General features: G+C 36.8%; 1 protein-coding gene across 1 annotated transcript in view; it reads right to left on the bottom strand.

Moving 5' to 3' along the window:
- Positions 1-19,687, bottom strand: part of Myh15 (myosin, heavy chain 15) — a 141,357-nt gene that overhangs the window by 89,026 nt on the left and 32,644 nt on the right. Inside the window, exons 11-14 of the mRNA NM_001446751.1 lie at positions 19,255-19,393; positions 14,772-14,890; positions 8,953-9,102; positions 7,916-8,086 (exon numbers count right to left, since the gene is read on the bottom strand). Of these exons, the coding sequence (NP_001433680.1) occupies positions 7,916-8,086; positions 8,953-9,102; positions 14,772-14,890; positions 19,255-19,393 (579 nt within the window). The remainder of the gene's footprint in view (positions 1-7,915; positions 8,087-8,952; positions 9,103-14,771; positions 14,891-19,254; positions 19,394-19,687) is intronic.

A 19,687-nucleotide genomic window follows, 5' to 3' on the forward strand; every position in this document is an offset into this window, starting at 1 on the left:
TATATATATTATGTTTTCCATATTTTAGCTTGAAAACTTATTAGTATTGTGTAGTTGTATGACAGGGCGGTAAACACACATACCACAGTGTGTGTGTGTGGTGTGTGTGTGTGTGTGTGTGTGTGTGTGTGTGTGTGTGTAGACTGTAACACAACTTTGTAGAGTGGGTTCCTTGATTCCACCTTTGTATGTGTTCCATAGATCAGAATGGATTGCAGGCTTCTGTGACAAACACTTTACCCACTAAGCTATTTCGCAGATCCTAGCTTTTCTATCCTTTAAATTTTTTTCTTATGGACCTACAACCTACATTTTATAGACAAAACATTGAACATTCCAAAAGTAATTTCTGGCTCCTCCATTTATCCAAAGACTTGAAAAGCAGTGAATAAAGAGGTGTTGTCAGCACAAAGCATCTGGTGTAAAATAAATGCCCATCTTGCACATAAAACACTTGGTTTTGTGAGTTCTTGGCAACATGAAAAAATAAGAACAATGAAGGAAGCAGGAGAGGAGAAAAGAAAAGTGGAATGACAGATCTTGAATAGCTGATGAACTCATGCACACATGCGATCTCTTGGGAGAACTCCATCTCATACTGTGTAGTTTTCTATATAACAGCAGCCAAAGCTGGAATGACTCATTTAAAAAATAGAAGCATCGACTAAGAGGAAGCCTGTTAGAACAAACCAGAGCTCCCAGGGACTAAACCACTACCCAAAGAGTATACATGGACATTCCCATGGCTCCAACTGCCTATATAGCAGAAGATGGCCTTGTTGGGCACCAATGGGAGGAGAAGCCCTTGGTCCTGGCAAGGCTGGAACCCCCAGTGCAGGGGAATGTCAGAGCGGGGAGACTGGAAAGAGGAGATGTTGGGGAGTGGGGACATCCTCAGAGAAGCAGGGGGAGGAGGATGGGATAGGGGGTTTATGGACGGGGAAAGCAGGAAAGGGGATAACATTTGAAATGTAAATAAAAAATATCTAATAAAAACAAAACAAAAAACAAGGGGCCATGGCAAAGCCTCATAAGGACAAGCATTGCTCACAGTATCCACACCTGGAGAGGCCCTGGTCCCTGGTCCCCAGTGAAGTCAATACTGACTTTGTGAGTAGAAGTTTGATGGTAAACAACTAGATTTACACTTTGAAGTGTAAATGGTTTTACAGCACCAAAAAAGGGCAAATCACCATCTTCAAGGTCTTCTTTATTTCTCCGCTGCTCTAGAGATGTAAACTTCTAATGAATGCAGAGATCTCCAACAAGTTAGCTTCCAAATAAGTTGGAAGGAGTAATTCTTTGCTATTTCATAACGTCTTTGCTATTGCCTTAGGTTTTTTTTTCCTGTTACTATAATAAAATCTCTTACGATAACAGCATCTGAGGAGAGCAGGGGTTCCGAGTTCCAATCCATCACTGTAAAAATGTGACAGCAGCATGAGCTCAAGACAGCTTTTGGCATTACTCACAAAGCCAGGAAGGGGAGAGCATTGAGCACTGCTCATTACCACTCAGCTTGCACTGCCCTGAGGGTTCTCTACTCAGGGAATGGTCCTGCCCACAATTAAGATGGCTCTTTCCGTATTAATTAACCTAATCAAGAGATTCCATCACAGACATTCTCAGAGGTTAATGTTAATCTAGATAATCCTCCACAGATTTACTTTGAGGCATTAAGTTGACAACAATTATATTACACTTATATTTCACAGTAAATGGTTTGACTCAGAACGCTTGTACTATGGTTCTCTCTCTCTCTCTCTCTCTCTCCCCTCTCTCTCTCTCCTCTCTCTCTCTCTCCTCTCTCTCTCTCTCTCTCTCTCTCTCCTCTCTCTCTCTCTCTCTCCCCTCTCTCTCTCTCCTCTCTCTCTCTCTCTCTCTCTCTCTCTCTCTCTCTCTCTCTCTCTCTCTCTCAAAAATCTTCCACAATCATTTTCTTATTACCAGAACTTTTGGGGCCTCTAGCTCAAGACCTCTTGATTTCTCAGTTGTCTACCCACCCTTCTTATTTTACAGCAGATTAAACATCAGTTCCTCTCATTTCTTTATTGCCATGTTTAGAACCCAGCCTATGTCCATTGCTTAAAGTAAGAAATAAATTCATTAAAAGCCCTTCACAATCTGTCCTTCCTTTTCCCTTAGGTATTTCTTTTTGAATATTGGAGGCTCCAAGTAGGGACATGACATTTCTGAAGCGAACTTTGCCTGTTCTCACATCATCTCACTATTTATCTATTTTAACTTGAAGAAATAACATTTGTTCCTGATGTGCTAACCTAAATATTACCCCTTTCTTGTCAGGACTTTATAGATCTCTATATGCACATGTTCTGGTCACTCTGGACTTTTCTCTCTTTTTTATTCTAAATAAATTCTGTGTTTAATTTTGTTTAGTAGCATTTCATTTATACTCTATTTTTATAATGTTGATAGCTGATTGCCTGAAGACCTTCATTTTAATTGTTTTATTTTAGATTAGGACATTTTCCAAACATTTTGCTAAATAAAAATATCTGGACTGAAGGACTATGTTCTTAACACAATTCACCCTTTGCTCCCATTGTGAAGAGGCATCACAAGGGAGAATGAATTTCCAGCAAATACTGTAATTTCCATAGTGGTTTCATTCAAACAGCATATGTTATTATACAGTCATTATCTAAATGGTTCTCTAGATAAACTTAAGGGTAGAAGTTTAAAAGTGCCACAAATAGGGATTTAATGACAAAATCAAATTCAATAATCACGAATCTTTAGTCAAAATAATGTTAATGTTTATAGTTTGGAGTTTATCCCTCAATGGAATTCATACTGGTTCTAATAAATGGCATTTTAAATTTACTTCATATTTCAGAGTCTTCTTCCAATGAGGGGCAGCTTTTAAATTATATCACAGGGTTTGTTAAATTTATATGCAACTAACATCACTAGCATTTGTGCCCTGGTTGATGTTATTTGAAGGAGTTTAAGAGTCCACTCAGATGTAAAACTCATCTTTTTTTGACTCTAGACCTTTCTTTGTTGTGTGTTTTAATATAGTTATTTTACATCTAGCCATTTTAAAAGACATTATACATTTATTAATTAAGTTCATTATCTGCACATTGCTGTGTGATCATTTAGATCTGACATTGTTGGGTTCCTTGACATCTCGAGAAATCCAAAAGGGGCTTAGGTATACCTTGAATTAGGTCCTCCAGCAAATGATGCCCCTTCTGAGATGAACCAGGTATAATGCCTGCGTTTCTATTCTTTCTCGGCAGTGTAATTAGACATGGCCATCCTATCCTCCTGCAGAAATTGAAGGTCACCCTATTGCCTCAAAGCCCGACTTCTTTTTTTTTTTTTTTTTGGTTCTTTTTTTCGGAGCTGGCAAAGCCCGACTTCTTAGCTGTTCATTCAGCCCCTGATTCCACATTGTGTTCCGCCAGCAGCTTTCATGTGACCTTAAGTGTAAAGGTGTCAAATTCCTAAGAATATGAACAAAATATGGACACCATGACAACTAAGTTGTTGAGCTACTGTGCTCAATGTTAGAAGCCACATGTTCATCCATCCACATAACCTAGAGAGACCCATACCTCAGCAACAGGACGAAGAGACAAGTAATTGATTAATAGATTTATCTATGTGGTGGGAAAAGGTCTTGGTTTTAAGACATCTTTTCAATTATAAGAGAAATTTCTTGATTAGAAAGATGATGCCTTTCAGGGATGTACACCTTTTTACTCTTAGTTTAAATCCTCAGGAAATTTCTAATGAACAATTGATGGGTGAACATTGAATACATGCTTCAATATGGAAAAGTTTGAATCCTGGAACCTAGCCCGCTTGGATGGGAACAATAGACAGAAAAACTGTAGAAGAAGAAGAAGGAGGAGGAGGAGGAAGAGGAGGAGGAAGAAGAGGAGGAGGAAGAGGAAGAGGAAGAGGAAGAAAAGAAAGAAAAGGCATGAAGTTAAAAAATCTGCACGGGAGCTGGAGAAATGGCTCAGACGTTAAGAGCACTGACTCTTCCAGTCTTGAGTTCAATTCCCAGCAACCACATTGTGACTCATAACCATCTGTAATGGAATCCAATCCCCTCTTCTGGTGAGTCTGAAGACAGCTACAGTGTACTCATATAAATAAAACAAATCTTTAAAAAATATGCAGGCAAACAAGATATAACCTGATACTTGAAATGTTAATATTAAATGTTAATTATTTCATATTAAAATCGTAAAATTAGTATAACCAAGGAACTCCTCTTTGGAGACTGCAGTATCTATTTAATGCTGGGATGTTACCAGGGTTTAAAATATTTTAGAAAATTTTTGCAATATTTGCTGCCTAGTGATATGGAAAGTCATTGACAGCATATCACTATATAGAAGCAATCAAAACTTATTCCAAAAAAGTTCATCCATTCCTAGCCATGAACTTATTGAGATTGTTAGTAGCTGAGAGAGGGAGAGAAGAATTTTCTCTAAAAGTGTAGCCCCTAGCAGACCGACTATGTCCCAGCAGAAGACCACACAGTCAAGAATAGTTTGGGAACACATACTGCTTTTGTAGGATTAAAAATCAAGACAAATTTTAATAGTTGGGTGGATAGAGAAGGACGGTGGACCTGGAAGATTTAGGTGAGAGATGAGTATGGTCGAAACACATCCTACAAGACTTTGAAAGAATTAATGGTTAATAGGTCTTATACATAGTTTAGTGAAATAGGTTTAGTTTGAAAACAATCCTTTTGGCATGGGTTCTATCAGATAAACCTCTCAGAAAGTATTTCTGCATAATGAACTTCTATTTCGTTTGTTCTGCTTCAGGTTTGATTTGTGTAGTCCTACTATAATCTCATCTCTTGATCTTATATTTAAACCAAAGTTTTTGTTTTTGAGAAATATGAAATTGAATTATTATTATTATTATTATTATTATTATTATTATTATTATTATTATTATTATTATTATGTTTTAGTAACTGGTATTGGTTTTGTTCCTCCTAGATGTATTGGCACGTTACAAAAACCAAAAATTTCGTGTTAATAGTGAATTTTTAATACTCATTTAGTTGATTTCTTTGGAATGAGTTCTTTTTTTCTTTATGAATTGTTAATGGAGAACAGGTGATGGCTAAACTTGAAAAAAAGGAAAAGGTAAATAGGCAAATGTAAGAGAAAAATGTTAATTTGGGCCAAGTCAGCCATGGAAGGCTAATAATGTAATCCACTATGTAACACGCTCGGCATCTGTTACGATGCTAAAACCTGACGTGAATTTTTTCTTAAATCCAATATAATTCTAAAACCTTATCCTAATCCCATGGGAGAATATTAGAGACTTAAAAGACATACTGAAAGAGTAACAAGCTCTCAAGCACAAAACTTTGGATATTTGTCAAGAAATAAGAGGGATAATCTCTTTATGAAGCCTCATACATAGTTATAAATATGTAATTGTATGATAATGCTTTAGTAAGTAAACTAAGTTCTAAACTACAATATTTCAATAATAAAACTGGTGTGAGTTAATCCTTTAATAGGTTTGTTCACAGCATTTACATGGAAGGAGGTCACTGTAAGCTTCAAGAAATTAATTAATGGCTAAGCTTGGTACTAAATTCAGTATGAGACAAATATTTCTGTGAACTCAAAAACATGCTACTTTTTATGTTTGAAAATTACTTTTTCAAGTCCAGCTAATTGATTTACCAGTAATATAAAAGACAAGAAACTCATATTTTGAAAGTCAAAAACTCTTATTTTAAAAGATGCCTTGATGTGCTTTAAAATAACTGTAATATCATCCAATTATTTAATAAACCAATGCTGAGCAACACTCTGTAGCCAGCATAGTTGTTTTATGTTGTGGTGAAATCTTCTAGGAAGAGGAGACCAGACAACAGTCACAAAGATATAAACAAATATCCATTCTGTGCAGGGAATTGGCATAGGCTTCATTATAGTTCCAAGGAACTATTGTTCTGAAGTGGTCATAGACCACCAAGCTGATAGTGAAGCTAAACTCCCAATGGCAAGGACAAAGAACAAGTCTGTCTGACTCCACGTTGTGTTGCATGTGTGACCCGCACTGCATTGACCTCATTATCTCAAGTTCATAGATGAAAATCTAAAGGAGGTAGAGATGGAGGACCATGGCTTGCCTGTCCCTGAAAACATAAGAAAATGGATAGGGGAGGAAAAGACAGAAAATTCTTCTGCCTATAAATATGCATTATATGTATAATACAACATAGTTTGTACATATTGATGTACTCTAGTTACTTTAAATTTAAATTCTCCCATGAGTCCTTCTATATCAAGAACTAAATTTCACCATTATATAAACAATTTTCTCTCCAAATCTATATACTGTTTTTTTCAAAATATTGTATTTTTCAAGAGAATTTTTGCTATTAATCTAACCTGAGTTCTTTGAAGTAGTTGAAGACTTATCTTTGCTTTCTAATACCCAGTCAATATTTTTTCACATTTTATCAAACCAGTAGAAAATCGACAGGAAATAACATCGACATTGCTAGAATATAACTGGAGAACTCGAGGCCAGAATAAATGAGGCAATAACCTTGGGTCAAATGAGAGTCAATGACATTGACCTACCATGGTCTGAACAATTTCTACATCCCTCCTTTCTATTTGAAAATAGTGTCTTATTATCAGCAGTGTCAGCAGGTGACAGAAGTGACAGTTGCTAAAAATTAAGTTTTTCTTTCTCTGCCAATCTGAAGCTCTGTTTTATCTCTAGTCAGAAAACCAACATACACATGTGCATACACACACACACACACATACACACCAGCACACACATATATGCACACATCAACATACACATATAAATATACACACCAACACACACACCTATACACACACACCAACACATACATACACACAGTTCACCACAGTATGGCTAGTTTATTACTATTATTTTAACAAGTTTATGTGGTATAGGGAATCCATTTTTCTTATCAACCTTCCCTCTCCATTGGGAAGTCACTGACCAAAGTAAATCAACGTCATGCTTCTTCCTTTTAAGAATAATAGGATTTGTTTTTATCTAAAACCTTAAATTATCTTTACAGTGTATTTATTTAATTTTCACATCCTTCCTGACAGGGTTGGTGACAAAGTTTAGAGTATCTGAAGAACTTTCAGGAAGGCAAAGGCTTTGGCCTACTTAGACTTTTTTCCAAATAGTACTACAATTCCTGATTAAACCAAGAATAGGCACAGAGTTTACTACTGTGTGACAATGCTTGTTCTTGTGGACAAAGGCACAAAAAAGAGAACATGAACCCTTTTACCAAACCCCATAGCATAGAGCAAAGGAAGGGGCCTCACACAATTCAGAAACCACATACTACAACTAATTTAACAAGCCATGAAACATTCTGATGAATTACTTAAACTAACGGGTACTGGTCCAATTAAATGAACAAATAATATTCTGCTTGGTATCAACTTTAAGAACTTAGATCAGTTGCTTACCAGCATGCTAATTTGTCAAATTCCCTTAAGCTTCCCCGGATATGGGTATACTCATTGTTAATAAGGCAGGAGCTGCAGAGTTTACATTTTCAGCTCTGTCTTTCCCTTGAGAAAAACAGAACGTGGTCATTTGATTTCAAACAAGGCCCCTTGCATTTTAACAATGGAGATAATGCACAAACTACAAATGTATAGGCAGGCTGTGTTACACATGATGGAGTATGGCAGGTTACAGGAAAGTTTAGCTGCAATGTTATGGGTCTTGAACCCAAAATCCACCAGGAGAAAATGGATGGAGCCTTCCAGACCCATTCCTCATGTGCTAACAGAGGCCCCTTCCTTAGATGGATCAACATGGTAAGCTGTGATAGTTTGTAAATGAAAAAGGACAAAGGAGGACTGGTACATGTATACTGTACCTTCTCAATGAGATCGATGCAGGCTTGCAAATCCAGACCATAGTCAATGGACATCCAGTCAAGGCCTTCTTTCCTGCATTCTTCTTGCTCCAGAACAAACAGTTGCTGATTGAAAAACTGTTGTAACTTTTCATTGGTAAAGTTGATGCAGAGTTGCTCGAGACTATTGTACTATAAATAGGGAGGAAGGAGAATTAAATGTTCCACTTGCAAGAATGCATGGTGATGAGAAAAAAATTGTAGTTGTCATCACATGATGGCAAGAATACTTAACCATTAAAAGTACTCAGCTAAATTCCTGTCTCCTTCAGATATATCTACAAACTAATGATTATTACAGTAAAATAATGTTCAATTGAGCTATGACTAAAAATTCACAAAAGGCCTCTATTTACTCTGACTTAAATATAGATTAAGAAATTAGATAGTTAACACTAATTTAATAATAATAAATGTTAATAATTGTAGCTATCCTCTAATGAAAAAGCCCTTAGAATTTAGGTATAAAAATTATTTTTATTTGTTAATTTGGTTTTCTTTAACTATACCCTAATTGAAATAGACATATCAGTTTCCCGTCTTTTTCCTTCCTGTAACTCTTTCCATGCTCCCCCACTCTCAAGTTCATAGCCTTTTTTCTCTAATTACTACTGTTAAATGTGTGTGTGTGTGTGTGTGTGTGTGTGTGTGTGCAAATGCATTATAACAATCTGCTGAGTCTGTTTTTGTTGCTTACTTGTATATGGTTTCAGGGCTGACCAACCATTCTGTTTGGACAGCTTATAACAAGCTCATCCAGGGGAGAAACTAATTTTCCTTCTTTGAACAGTGATTAGTTGACTATAGTTATTATCTAGGAATGATAACCTGTAAGATATTCAAAATATTACTCTTTCCACATTAGCATGCCCATTGATATCAAGTATAATGATTCTTAGCATGCTTTGATCATGTTTTCTAGTAGTTACATTTCACAAATTGAATTTTTTAATCTCCTTGAAATATTCATTGATTTTGCTCTTACCATGTATACTTACATCAAGTATTTCAAAACCAGTGATGTCAAGAATACCAATGAAGAAGTGGCTTGTCACCTTGGCATCCAGGACCTGGTTCATGCGTGCCACTAGCCACTTAAACATCCTCTCATATATTGACTTAGAGAGTGCACCAACTGCATAGGTTACCTAGAAATCATATGTAAATTTTTTCCTCAAAAATTATAAAAATAAATATTTGTAAAGGGGTGTGGAGAGATGGTTCAGTGGTATAAGACTGCTTGCTACACCCAGGCAGCTCACGACTGCTTGTAATTCCAGTTCCAGAGGATCAAATTTTTTCTTCTAGTCTCACATGCTTACCCCCACATACAGATTCATACACATAATTATAAAAGTAAATCTTTAGCATCTTCTTTCAACAATGTTTGATTTGTTAATCTTCTATGGTCACAGAATTCTGGTGAATATAAGGAGAAAAGGAGAAGAAAAGCAAGAATGGGTTGGAGGAAGGAGGAGATTTAAAAAAAGTTAACACTGTGCCTCCTTTTCAAATGTACAGATGAGATAAATGATGTTTTTATTAACAATAAACTAAATATACCCAGGTATGTTATGATGGTATATGCCAGAGCCTGGTTTGAACGGTGTGGTCTTAAGACCTGCTATCAACAGCGGGAGCATCTGGAGCAAATAATTAGAAAAAAAGATAGCAATCCCCATCAAAATACCAATCCAATTCTTCAAAGAGTTAGACAGAACAATTTGCAAATTCATCTGGAATAACAAAAAACCCAGGATAGCTAAAGCTATCCTCAACAATAAGAGGACTTCAGGGGGAATCACTATCCCTGAACTCAAGCAGTATTACAGAGCAATAGTGATAAAAACTGCATGGTATTGGTACAGAGACAGACAGATAGACCAATGGAATAGAATTGAAGACCCAGAAATGAACCCACACACCTATGGTCACTTGATTTTTGACAAAGGAGCCAAAACCATCCAATGGAAAAAAGATAGCATTTTCAGCAAATGGTGCTGGTTCAACTGGAGGGCAACATGTAGAAGAATGCAGATCGATCCATGCTTATCACTCTGTACAAAGCTTAAGTCCAAGTGGATCAAGGACCTCCACATCAAACCAGACACACTCAAACTAATAGAAGAAAAACTAGGGAAGCATCTGGAACACATGGGCACTGGAAAAAATTTCCTGAACAAAACACCAATGGCTTATGCTCTAAGATCAAGAATCGACAAATGGGATCTCATAAAACTGCAAAGCTTCTGTAAGGCAAAGGACACGGTGGTAATAAGGCAAAGGACACGGTGGTTAGGACAAAACTGCAACCAACAGATTGGGAAAAGATCTTTACCAATCCTACAACAGATAGAGGCCTTATATCCAAAATATACAAAGAACTCAAGAAGTTAGACCGCAGGGAAACAAATAACCCTATTAAAAAATGGGGTTCAGAGCTAAACAAAGAATTCACAGCTGAGGAATGCCGAATGGCTGAGAAACACCTAAAGAAATGTTCAACATCTTTAGTCATAAGGGAAATGCAAATCAAAACAACCCTGAGATTTCACCTCACACCAGTGAGAATGGCTAAGATCAAAAACTCAGGTGACAGCAGATGCTGGCGAGGATGTGGAGAAAGAGGAACACTCCTCCATTGTTGGTGGGATTGCAGACTGGTAAAACCATTCTGGAAATCAGTCTGGAGGTTCCTCAGAAAATTGGACATTGAACTGCCTGAGGATCCAGCTATACCTCTCTTGGGCATATACCCAAAAGATGCCTCAACATATAAAAGAGACACGTGCTCCACTATGTTCATTGCAGCCTTATTTATAATAGCCAGAAAATGGAAAGAACCGAGATGCCCTTCAACAGAGGAATGGATACAGAAAATGTGGTACATCTACACAATGGAATATTACTCAGCTATCAAAAACAACGAGTCTATGAAATTCGTAGGCAAATGGTTGGAACTGGAAAATATCATCCTGAGTGAGCTAACCCAATCACAGAAAGACATACATGGTATGCACTCATTGATAAGTGGCTATTAGCCCAAATGCTTGAATTACCCTAGATCCCTAGAACAAACGAAACTCAAGACGGATGATCAAAATGTGAATGCTTCACTCCTTCTTTAAATGAGGAAAAAGAATACCCTTGGCTGGGAAGGGAGAGGCAAAGATTAAAACAGAGACTGAAGGAACACCCATTCAGAGCCTGCCCCACAGGTGGCCCATACATATACAGCCACCCAATTGGACAAGATGGATGAAGCAAAGAAGTGCAGACCGACAGGAGCCGGATGTAGATCGCTCCTGAGAGACACAGCCAGAATACAGCAAATACAGAGGCGAATGCCAGCAGCAAACCACTGAGCTGAGAATAGGTCCCCCGTTGAAGGAATCAGAGAAAGAACTGGAAGAGCTTGAAGGGGCTCGAGACCCCAAAAGTACAACAATGTCAAGCAACCAGAGCTTCCAGGGACTAAGCCACTACCTAAAGACTATATATGGACTGACCCTGGACTCTGACCCCATAGGTAGCAATGAATATCCTAGTAAGAGCACCAGTGGAAGGGGAAGCCCTGGGTCCTGCTAAGACTGAACCCCCAGTGAACTAGACTATGGGGGAAGGGCGGCAATGGGGGGAGGGTTGGGAGGGGAACACCCATAAGGAAGGGGAGGGGAGAGGGGGATTTTGCCCGGAGACCGGGAAAGGGAATAACACTTGAAATGTATATAAGAAATACTCAAGTTAATAAAAAAAAAAAAAAAAAAAAAGATAGCAGGATTCAAACACAGCCCCAAACGTACTGACTCTGAAATGCACTATTCCCACATTCACTCCAGCTAGTTACTAGAACATGCTTTTCTATCATTTAATGAAGACTTTTCTGCCCTTAATACTTGATGATATGTTTTATTCCTCATGTCATGTATAAATTTGTAGCCTGTCCTTAGCAAGAGGTCTGTTATTTCAGTCAACCATGGTCCCTTTTCCATGATGTCTTCGCTTAGAAATGTGCTTTCATTCACCCTCTTTCCCCTTTCTTTTTTTTTTTTTTTGGTTCTTTTTTTCGGAGCTGGGGACCAAACCCAGGGCCTTGCGCTTCCTAGGTAAGCGCTCTACCACTGAGCTAAATCCCCAGCCCCCTCTTTCCCCTTTCTTGACCTATAAATTCCTACTTGCCATGGCTGTATTAGGAGTTAAGTCCAAAGTCACCTCCCTGTTGCAACATCTCTATTACAGTAGTCTTAAATAAAGTCTCTCTCATTATCGAAAAAAATATTAGGCGATTTCTTTTAATGAACTGTGTCAAGTAAAGTTTTTAAAGTGTTAATATTTAATGTTAAAATCTATAATCCCTAGGACATGCTTGACTATTGCCGATACAGCTGATTGATAAAATGAGTAACCATCAGCAACTCACCTACCTTCCCAGAAGTTCCATCCCAATAGTGCTCTTGGAGACTCTGACTAATTTTGACTTCCAACTCTTTATTATTTTCATTCTCAGTTTGATTCTCACCTTCCTGAATCAAGGTTGACCTCATGGGACAATCATCATGTAACAGATTTTCCTATCATGATGAGGCTAAGACAATTCTCTTTAACTGTCCCCAAGACGATGAGGCAGTTTGTTTCTTTAATTTTGAAAAATAACATACTAGTTTTATTAACTAGTTCTATTAGAGGAAAACCTGGAGTTCAAATCAATCCTCTGTAGCACATTATTTTTAAGAGGCAGGTGTTACAGTCTTCATACAGGCTCTTTGGTTATGTAAACAGAAAGACCCTAATCAATTGTCACTGCATATCACACATCCATGTTATAGTAGATGTCTAGGAAACAATGACACTGACAAACATGTCTAACACTAGGAAGTAGCTCAAATACTTTTGATCATATGACTCAACTTCCACCTAAGTTAATTATCTTCACATTTATAGAGCATCTACCGTTTATAGAGCACTATGCTAAATGTTGGCCATAATCTATGGCCTTAAAGGTCACCAAGGTTACTTTAAATGTCTCTGTGTCTCTCTGTGTCTGTGTCTGTGTCTATCTGTCTGTCTGTCTCTGTCTCTCTCTGTCTCTCTGTCTTTTTCTCTGTCTCTGTTTCTGTCTGTCTCTCTCTGTCTCTCTCTTTGTGTGTGTGTGTGTGTGTGTGTGTGTGTGTGTGTTGCATTGACAATTAAATCTATGCTAGGCAAATTCTACTACTGAGGCACATCTCCAGATGTATGGTAAACAGAGTTACAACACTATCATTTTCACTACTAGACTTAAGTTTAAAGAAGGCATTGGTAGTGTAAAATAGATGAGACATTTCCCTTACCCCTTGTAAACTCTGCCACTGTTCTAATTTCTCAGTGAGGCTGAAGGTAATTCCATGATGTTCATGCCTGCTATGGTCTTCACACATCCAGTCTATCAACTATGTTTAGTGAGATTTCATTATTGGTTTTTGCTTCTTTGCATTAGGAGAAAGAAGAGTTGAGATAATTTCACATGGCCCTGAATAGCCTTAAACTAATTCATCAGAAGATGATCTTGAATTATGATTCCCAAGCCTCTGCCACCTGAGTGCCTCTTCAGTGTCACCAATGTCTAATACTGGGGGTGGTGTATGTGTATATGCATGCACATGTGTGTGTGTAAATGTATGTGAGCAAATGTGTGTGAGTGTATATATGTATGTGCAAGTATGTGTATATGTGTATGTGTATGTCCACGTATTATGTGTGTGAGAATGTGTGTATGCATGTGTGTAAGTGTAAGTGCATGTGTATGTGTGTGTATGTGTGTATGTGTACATGTGTGTATATGTGGGTGTTATGGGTGACAGAGACTAGGTTATAACTTCACTGTACCATTTCCTCTTTCTAGAACAATCGCATTCATCACCTCTCTTACAGTGAGGAGACAATCTGACAAATTCTCTTCATTGGACATGAGTGAAAGTCCTAGCACCACTGGCCCAAGTTGATGTGTGAGGCCTTCCCTCCACAAATGACTTGTTTTCCCCTGTTCACAACTTCATAGGCTGTGGGTCCAAAGTAACATAAGAATGCAATTCAATAATTTCTTACAATAAGTACTAAATTTAGTTTGGGTAAAAGAAAAAAAATTTGTTGCCACTGAGATTTTGGTATATATGCATTTCTGCAGTATAGTCTGTACCACACTCACATGTATATATATATATATATATATATATATATATATATATATATATATATATCATACATAAATTAAACTGTGCTGCTATACTTAAATTGCCTCAGTACTCAGTAGCTCTGGACATATTTACTGTATGAGGAAAAGCCTTAAGTCAGCCATTTTCAGAACATTTGCTATTTATACCAAACTAAATCAATAGAGACTGTTATCTTTCATGTCTGTTCTCAATTTCTTATTCTTTCAAATGCTAACTATCTTCAACATACATACATTCCTCTCCTCCACTAATGTAACCAAATGTCAATTACACTAAGAAAGTGGAAATATAAAGGTGTTTCAGCTTCAAGATGATTCACATAAATACTCCACAGCTCTGAAAGTTTCTTAGCTGGACAACCAAGATAAAAATCACAAGTAAAATGTTACCTAAGGGAGAATTGTCAAATATGCAGAATAGTCATGTACCACTATAACATCTTTCTTAAGAACATTTTAAATACTCACCACAGTAGCCTTTTTCACTACTGTACAATAACTACAAAGTTATTGCTAACATTGTCAGTTGTTGAAAATATGTAAATATGATGTGTGTAAAGTAATTACATGTTCACACAATTACTATGACCTCAAATATTACCTTACCTGTTGTATGTTTTGACTTCTGGTAACATATTCATTACCAACTTTGATTCTAGGATATATAAGACCTTTCAACAACTCAGAAGCATTAATGCCCATGAGTAAGGCAGCTTTGTCAGCATCTGGTCACAAAAGAAAGGAAAGATGTCAATAAGGGAAAGAATAATGGAGTAGGGATGAGACAAAGAATAAAAGAGGGTAGAAAACACTGTTGAAATCATTCCATTGTAGACAGATCCACTGCCTAGAAGACAGAAATGCAGTTAGATCAATGTAAAAATATAGATTGCCGCTTTGAAATAAATTGTTGAATGTTAAATGAAATAATCTCCTTGCAGATACATATCAAACCACATTGAAGCACCACTTAAAATTCCTTCGGAATGGCTCTTATTGAACAGAAGTAACAGGCATTGGTGAAGATACGTGTGTGGAATGGCCTTTGTAGAAAATAATCTAACACTTTCTTAGAGAGTAAATGCAGAGTCACTGTAGGACCAAGCAACTTCTCTCTTGCATATGTATTTAAGAGAAATTAAGACATTTATAAAAAATGTACACAGTATTTCTAATAATACTATTATAGGTGACAAATGGAAAAAGTGCACATCAACTGAGGCAAACAAACAAGATATGATGCTTATACACTAGAAATGACATGAAAAAGAAATGAAGGTTGACATAGTCTATGACAGGGCTTCATTCACGAGGGCTTGAGGAAGATGATGGGAAATTGTAGGAACTTCATGAAACAAATATATAAAATGGGAAAATTGTTTTTATAAATACTATGCTCATAGGTATTTTTTATAAAGATCAGATCGATATTTACTTATAGAATTATATTTCTCCTTTTTGTTGAAGAGCTTTAAGAATTTAATACAAGGGAAATGATTTATACTTAGGTGTATGCTACTGTTGTATTCTTTTGTTTTTGACTCTTTACTATTCTCTCTCTATACACATCCAAAAACCAGAGTGCATATGTGATGTATAATGTAAATGTTTGAGATAAATCCGAGTGATTAAGAAGTAAACCTAGAATAATGGATGTAATTTTTTCTTTAACTTTTAAGGTAAGATAGCATACTGAAAACTTAAATTAACCTTTTGTATGGATAAAATTAGATTTAGGGGCAGTACTTAACAATAGAGAAAACATGCTCAAAGTCTATCTTTATATAGAAAGTATTTTTTTTTAGTCCTAAAGCAGGTATGGGTGGGGAAGATTAAGACACTTGGCAAGAACTAGAAAATATGTCATCAGAAAGAGTGGATAAGATTAGTTATTTGACACATCATTATTTCTGAGTTATTAGTAAATATGTCTGACTTCTGAAATAAGAACATCTCTTCAAAAGTATGAATATGTCATAATAAAACCTAGAATCTTGTACAATTAATATATGCTAATAAATAAAGATGTTTAAAACAAAACAAAGCAAAAGAGGCAAAAGTAGTCTTTCTCTTACTAGCCTTAGTGGTACACAGCTATAGTCCCAGTTACTTGGAAGGCTCACTTCCAAGAGGACACTTCAGCCATGAAATTTAACCAGTTACATGGTGAGAGCACAGTCTCAGAAATTAATAATGGAGCAACAGTAACAACCCCTTTGTCTCAAAGTATGAACAAAACAACAGAGCAAAATAAGTTGACATAAAAGCCTATCTGAGACAATATAAGAAGATTACAGAATCTTCATATCATTTTCCCATTTTATCAACATCTATGTTCAAGCCTGTGACTTCTAAAGCACATGACCAGTGTATCTACACCAAACCCATCCATATCTTCATAGACATCATTCTTTCATTCTGTTTTATTTTCAGGGAATTCTCACTTGATACATATTTGTTTGACCTGTATCTCTCAGAGCCAGGATAATATCATGTTCACACATGTATTCTCAAGAACAAAAATATTCCTGGTGCTGGGTTAAACAGTAAAAGGATATGCAACACTGTTGCTGTCAAAATAAAAAATAGACACGACCAGTTCCCACATGTCACCACTCCACACTCTTGGAGGTCACTCCCTATCATTACTTCCTGCACTGTAGCGCCATATAAAACTAACATTAATTTATCTCAAGGCAGCTGGTTCCAGTGTGGCACCACGCTACATTAGCCTAGCTATCTTCTAGTCCAAGCGGTCTCTCGGCTCCCACTGCTAGTCACCCTGTCCATCCCTAGCCAGTCAGGAACTCTCTGGTCCCAGTAAAATCATGACTCAACAAACTGTAACCCAACAATCAGATTTATATGTTAAAATCTCAATCCACAATACATCAACACAATAAACTTACAACCAATTGCTAAGGATATAATCTGCCCACCTAAATAAGATAAATTTGCCTACAGAAATCTATCCCAACTACCTTGTCAATTCAAGACCATCTGGATCTGGGTCATCTTTCTCCATCTCCATCTTGATTCTCCTTCCTTCTCCGTCTCTCCTGCCTTACAAAAACTCTGTCCCTGCCTTATTTTTATTACTAATACTGGCCTTGAACTAACTGGTGCTAGCCCTCACCTGCATATTGACATCAAGCTACACAACACAGTCATACAAACTGAGAAAAGGACCTTAACAACCTTAACAAAGATTAATTTCAAACACACACACACACACACACACACACACACACACACACACACACACCACAATGATGCTCAAATCAGGAGTAAAATTCAAACCAAAATAGTAATGAGACATTACTATATTTTTATCAGAGTAGTAGTTATTATAAAAACAAAAGCAAGACAAGTGTTGGTATAGAGATGAATAGGAGCTTTTGTGTATTGTGTGTGGTACTATAAGATGAGACAACTGAAGAAACAATGGGTCTGCTCCTCAAAAGCACAGCACAGAGTTAGCATCTAAAACGGAGATCCAACTTACAGATAGATTTACACAAAAGGATTAAATGTATTGAATGAAACTAATACTCTTATACTAACATTCCTTTAGAACAAGTAGTGGAAGCAATCCGGATCTATATAAACAGATGAATGGAAAAAGAAAACAATATAAATATGTACAACAGAATATTAATTAATGTTTAAGAAATGAAATCCTGATACATACTACAATACATATCTAACTTGAAGATAGGGTACTTAGTGAAATAAATCAAATACAAATATATAAGTATTGTGTGGTTCCCCTTACATAAAGTACCTAAACTAGTCAAACTCATAGAGATAGAAATTACAACTATGGTTTTCAGTGGCTGAAAATAAAGCAAAAAAGAAGCTTAACATAATTTAATTTTCAATGACACAGAAAATAATGTAAATATACTTCTTTTCGGAGAGATGCACAGATATCATTGGTGTGCTCAATTTTGTTATGTAAATATTATGATAATTAATATTTAAAACTAAACCTACTATTCTATGAAAGTATTAAATGGATATAGCATCTCTTTTACATGGAATTTAAAAATTCAATATAATCATTCCACCGCTGTGATTTATTTTTAAATAATTGTGATGTTTTGCTTTTATATCAATCTAGAGAGATGACTAATGTAATATGTTTCTCATGCTTTCTAATAGATTAAGTACATAGTTTTTCATAGTATTTTTACTTACTGTTTGGAATTTTTATACATGCATATATTTTAATCTTATCCATCTCCCTCCAAGTCCATTGAGAATCAAAACCTCTTTTAAATTTATTATTATTATTATTATTATTATTATTATTCGGAGCTGAGGACCGAACCCAGGTGCTTGCACTTGCTAGGCAAGCGCTCTACCACTGAGCTAAATCCCCAACCCCCTATTACTCTTATTATTACTATTATTACTGACTTGGTCCCACATTCCCGAAGAAAAGTCTCCCTTATCAGCTGTCAACTGCCGATGGCCCTCACTAAGGGCAGAGTGCTTAAGAGCCCTTTCCCATTCATGCTAGAATTCTGACATTTTTTAATGGGGGTAGGGAGAGTACTTGAAGCATTCTAGTTTTGACAGGATGGAGTCAGTTTGCCTTTGAAATTACAAGGGTTTTTTTCTCAGACCAGCACACCATCACCCCTTATACCAGTCAAAAATTTTTTTTGACAATTTGCTCCATCATTTTTACTAATTGTCCATGAGCTAAAAGTATATTCCACAAGTGCTCAAAAAAAATCTACTGGCATTACCAGTAATTAATGGAGAAATGCTTCTTATGCTGTGAGAGGAAGACACTATAGAACAATGACTGAAACAACACTTTTTAGCAACAATAACAGAGGGCTTGGTATAGAGGGCTTGCCTAAGAGGGATGAAGCCCTAAATTCAATTCTCAGCAGCACTACATGAAAAAAATCAAATAAGTAACAGTAATTAAAGAAAATAGTATTGATTATTTTCAGTTTTCTCTAAAACAAACAAACAAGTTAAAAAAAGATCAAGTGAAATGCAAATAAAATAAGGTGAGCTTAGGAACTGATACTTGAATAGAACTATGAGCTATGTGTTTGTAAAGTCTTACTTTCTGTGCCATCAGCCTCCAGCTGCTCTTCTCTGGGATTCTGTCTAAATTTCAGGTTTCCAAAGTGCATGATGGCTCCAACGAGCTTATAGCACCCGAACTTCTCATCAGGAAGAAATCCCAAGACATCTATGGCTTTCTGTGAGAAGAGAAACAGATGGCTGGTTGTGCCTTCCTTTGTCTGATGGCTCCAGTAGGCACCTCACCCTGCCATGTGTCACACAACCCTGCACTAGACTGTGGGCTGCAGGAATGAGAGGCAGAACACCACAGGCCCAGAGACAGCTGGGCTCAAAGCAATGGAAATTGGTCCCTTTGGCACTTGGCCACTAGCACTCTGCTTAGTCCTTTAAAGGGGAATTAGGAAGGCTTAGGACTTGGCTTGTCCAGTGTCCAGTAGCTTCAGTAGTTCCCTTCAACACCCCGCTCCTCT

The sequence above is a fragment of the Rattus norvegicus genome, chromosome 11, assembly GCF_021556685.1.
Source record: "Rattus norvegicus strain SHRSP/BbbUtx chromosome 11, alternate assembly SHRSP_T2T, whole genome shotgun sequence".
NCBI classification, from domain to species: domain Eukaryota; kingdom Metazoa; phylum Chordata; class Mammalia; order Rodentia; family Muridae; genus Rattus; species Rattus norvegicus.